The sequence below is a fragment of the Mandrillus leucophaeus genome, unplaced genomic scaffold (assembly GCF_000951045.1).
Source record: "Mandrillus leucophaeus isolate KB7577 unplaced genomic scaffold, Mleu.le_1.0 Scaffold30, whole genome shotgun sequence".
Taxonomy (NCBI): domain Eukaryota; kingdom Metazoa; phylum Chordata; class Mammalia; order Primates; family Cercopithecidae; genus Mandrillus; species Mandrillus leucophaeus.
In genome coordinates, this window is record NW_012103143.1 from 1,578,730 (window position 1) to 1,582,749 (window position 4,020).

General features: G+C 61.4%; 1 protein-coding gene across 3 annotated transcripts; it reads right to left on the reverse strand.

Moving 5' to 3' along the window:
• Window positions 1-1,042: 1,042 nt before the first annotated feature.
• CDK2AP2 (cyclin-dependent kinase 2 associated protein 2) lies at window positions 1,043-3,294 on the reverse strand. 3 transcript variants are annotated; one of them, XM_011987023.1, is made up of 4 exons: window positions 2,566-3,294; window positions 2,157-2,254; window positions 1,930-2,062; window positions 1,043-1,576 (listed from the first exon to the last, which is right to left on the reverse strand). In XM_011987023.1, exons 1-4 carry the CDS (start codon window positions 2,645-2,647, stop codon window positions 1,509-1,511), a joined length of 381 nt encoding a protein of 126 aa, XP_011842413.1. In that variant the 5' UTR covers window positions 2,648-3,294; the 3' UTR covers window positions 1,043-1,508. The 3 variants fall into 3 exon arrangements, with proteins under 3 accessions (XP_011842413.1, XP_011842414.1, XP_011842411.1); XM_011987024.1 differs by having other exon boundaries at window positions 2,425-3,288; XM_011987021.1 differs by having other exon boundaries at window positions 1,930-2,053; window positions 2,157-3,288.
• Between the last annotated feature and the right edge of the window lie 726 nt (window positions 3,295-4,020).

Genomic DNA, 4,020 nt, shown 5'->3' on the forward strand with positions numbered 1-4,020 from the left:
GGTCCGGGCAGCCCCGCCTGCAGCGGAGGAGGCGGGGAGGCAGGCCCCTGCCTTCCTTCCCCCGGGCAGTGGGAAAGAGGCCATTGCCTAAATTCTGGCACTTCTTAGTCCCTCCGTGCTGACTGGGGTCCCCAAAGACTCTTAGTTCCTATCTCCACCCTAGCCCAGCCCTCCTGTGTACAGTGACAAGGTGGAGTTTGATAAAGGGGGTCCCAGGCCCACTCTCCTCTTCTCACCCAGTCCTTAGATTTGGGACCCAGGGTAGAGGAAATGCCTCCCCACCAGTCTAGCCAGAAGCTGGCGGCTCTGACGTGCCTCCACCTAGGGCTGGGCTCCAGGGCCCCAGGCCTCTATGGTCACCCAGCTACACGCCCAGGCAGAAGCGGGTTGTCACTCTGAGTGGCTGGGCTAGTCCCTGCATGGGGCCACAAAGCCTCCCCCACCTCTGCCTTCCGGGTCCACAAGTCTGGTCACCCAGCCACCCGGAGTCTGGGCAAAGGCCTCATGAGGCACCGCAAGGCTGGGCTCATGGGATCCCACCCAGCCTGCTACAAGGTGCTGGGGTAGTGACAGCAGCACCCGGCCAGCCCCTCCCCTTGACTGTGAGGCCAAGGGCTGGAAGCAGCAGTGCCCGTTCTCTCTGAGGAGTTAGAGACCTTCAGGGCTGATTCAGAGGCTGGGGTGTTGTCAGGGCATTAGGGCGTTTGAGGGAGTGGCTTATGTGAACTGGCATTTCCATGCTGCCAGGCATCACCGCCAATCCAGAGGAAGCGCCCTCCAGGCCCAGGCTGCCCACAGCGCCAAGGGCTGTGGAAGCAGCCAGGCCCTGTGCTGCCCCCTGGTGGCACCACAGGAAGGCCCCGGGCTCTCAGCGCCACGGCTGGGGCGGAGAGGGCCCGGTTCCCACCTGAGGCTGATGGCCCACAGAGGCAAGTCAAACTCTGTTTAGTCACACCCTCCCCACTCCTAGTCTCCTCTTCCCCTTTCTCTGCCTGGCCCACCCAGGCTTAGCTGAAGAACCAGACCCAGAAAGGCTCAGAGCTGAGAGCACAACTCCAAATCATCTTTTATTAATATAAAAAGGGCATATTTAGCAAAAGACACACAGATAAAAGAGTCACTATGGCTCAGGACACAAGGCAGTGAGGTGCCAGGCCTGAGCCCCTGCTGGGGGAGAAGGAGGCTCGGGACAAAGTGGGAGAAGGGCTGGGAAGGGCTGAGCGGTGGGGACCACAGAAAGTTCCGGGGGGCAACACTGTTGGCAGGTCATGGATGGGACTCATGGGGACCTCGCTGCTAACTCTTGTTGTGGGGGGATGTCCTTAGTGCTGCCACCTGGAGTGAGAGCCGCTCCTTGGTTCCTGGAGGGGACCCACCAAGGGACACAGGACAGGAAGCCCAGGATGGTTAGTGCAACTCGGGATGAAGGCCAGGGAGAAGCGGGTGCTCTGCAGTGGCCGGGAAAGGTCCAGACGCTGAGGCCGGGGCGCTTCCTGTTACGCTTCCTGTTACGTGCGGGCGTTCCGCTCTGTCTCTGCCAGGCACTCTCTGACTAGGGCCCGAGCATGGATGATACCTGGTGGTGGGGTGGGGTCTCAGCAACCCTCCACAGCCCCACCCACTGCCCTCCAGAGGAGGACCCCTGCCTCCCCACTCCCTTTCCCCTTTCAGCAAGAGAAATTCCAAACTAATGACGGCTAGATGAGATTAGAGGTTTGGTTAATCCTCAAGGTTGCCATGTAGAAGTACAAATTCCCAGGCTCTTCCCTGGAAATGGACGCAATTTCAATTCGATTCAAAACACCTCTCTGGGTAGTAATACTGGCCCTCCTCTAGGCTTGGCTCAGGTGGCCTCCGGATGTCTTTCTTTCCCTAATGGAAGATAGTCCAGTGTCGGTTTCCTAAGCAGGGCGGCCTGGCCTCACTTACCTCTCTTCAGGCGCTCCATGGCGCTCTTGCTGCCAGCATAGGTGGGCCGGATCTCTTTGCCCATCTCCTCTATGACTGACAGCAGGTCCGTGTAGGTGCTCTGGGAGCCCTGGGCGCCGGGTGGCTTCATCGCCTATGTCAAAAGAGAACAGGGCAGTGAGCTCAGGCACCTGGCGGGGAGGGGGACTCCAGTCCCCATCCATAAGCAAGCTTTTGGCCCCACTCACCTGCACGTAGCCCATGGAAGGCGGTCCAAAGTCGTTAAACAGCGGTCTAAAAGGAGCGGCGGCTCCTGGCACTGAGCCCGACGGCGACGGGACGCTTCCTGCAGCAACAGGCGCGAGTAAGAGGTCAGCGCGGGGCAGGGACGCCGCCTCCCAGCTTTTCCAAGCCCAGGACCGGGTTCGCCCGATTCCCTCCAAAGGATGCTTCATTCCAGGCTGATCAACTTCAGGGACAAATCCCTCCCACTGCGCTCCACCTACAAGCCCTTACGTGACCACGCCCACTTCACAGGCCAGCAAACTGAGGCTCAGCGAGGGTAGGCGGCAAGCCCAGTATTGCAGAACTCAGGCCGTCTTCTCTTCGAGACCTCGACCGCCCGGCAGGCGAGCAGGGGTGGAGCTGGATCCTCACCTGTAGGGACCGGGGTGCCCGGCCCAGGGGTGCTGGAGCCAGGGGTGCTGCTGGGGGCAGGGGCGATGGGTTTGTAGGACATCCCCAACTCCTGGGCGCGGCGGACGCCAGCCGGCCGCTCCTCGGGGGTTGGCTGCCGGGCCGCTCAGCCGCGCTCTGATTGGCAAGCGGGCTGCACGCCCCTGGTAAATAGAGGTCTGGCCGGAAGGGCGAGCGGGCACGAATGCTCCCTCACTCCCGATTGGTGGGCGAAGATGTCACTCGAGCCTCCTTATTGGCCGAGACCTGCCCCAGCAGGTCGCAACCGCCGCCGATTGGCCTCCGCCTTCCGGACCTCGCACCTGTCTGCTCCGGATTGGGCGGTGGCCACCGCCCTCCGCAATTGGCGAGTTCGCGGCCCGGGCCGGCGCGCTTTCAATCCGATTAGTCCCCAGGCCCTAGAGGCGGGGCCTCGGGAACCCGGACCCGGGGCTGGGCCGCCGGTTCGCGCCGAGGGGGTCTTCCCGGGCGCGGGCGCCACCCTCGCGCCTCACTAGCGCTGCTTCAGACGTCTGCTCCGCTCTGCCCAGTTTCGGCCCAGCAGGGGTTGCTGTCGCCGCTGCCGTGGCCGCTGTCACTGCTGCCGTGCGCGCTTCTCCGCTCCGGGGGCCGAAGGACGCAGGGCTTTGACGTCCCGAGCCCCGCGCCCCACCCCGTGCGCTTTTACGTCACCTTTCACCGGTTCAACACCCTCTCCCCGATCTGCGCATGCGCCCGCCCGAGGCCTGCGTTTGTTCCCATGGCAACGGGCCCTTCATCTATGCCGCCGCGCACCGTTCTTCCTGCGGCTTGGCTTGTCCTCAGGTCCAAGGGCGACCTCAAGGACCCCTTTGCCCTCACCCCCAAGGCCCCGCGCCGCTGCCTCAGTTGGTGATAATGGCCGTAGGGCAAACAGGGATTACTTGTGTGCCGGGCCCCGGACCGAATTGGTCAAGAGCACAGACTGGAGCCAACCGCCTGGGTTCGAATCTCAGTACCACCCCCACTAGCGATTTCCCCCAGGCAAGTTTCTCACCTCAGTATGCCTCAGTTTCCCCATCCGTAAAATGGGGGAAATGACAATCTCATTGGGTTGTGTGGATTAAATGAATAGTCATAAAGAGCTTCCTGTCCCACTCCAGGGCCCCCATACCTTTCCACTCCACCACTCAGACCCCTCCCCTCAAATCTCATTCGCCATAAACTTAGACCTCAGACCCTCCTCCACTCACTAACCCTTTCTCCCAGGCTCCTTCCCTAAACTCAGACTTCTCTGGCCTTGTGTACCTTCATGCTCCCAGCTTTGTAGATCTTCATCTCCAGGACAGTCATTCATTCATTCATTCATTCATTCATTCATCCATCCATCCAACAAACATGTTCTGGCCCGGCGCGGTGGCTCACGCCTGTAATCCCAGCACTTTGAGAGGCCGAGGC

Excerpts from the sequence above, each read along its gene's own strand:
- CDK2AP2 (XM_011987021.1), bottom strand. The coding sequence starts at position 2,363 with ATGAAGCATCCTTTGGAGGGAATCGGGCGAACCCGGTCCTGGGCTTGG. Across the intron at positions 2,054-2,156 it reads CTTCCATGGGCTACGTGCAG|CCACCCGGCGCCCAGGGCTC; the intron begins GTGAGTGGGGCC and ends TAGGCGATGAAG. Across the intron at positions 1,577-1,929 it reads CATGGAGCGCCTGAAGAGAG|GTATCATCCATGCTCGGGCC; the intron begins GTAAGTGAGGCC and ends CCCCACCACCAG.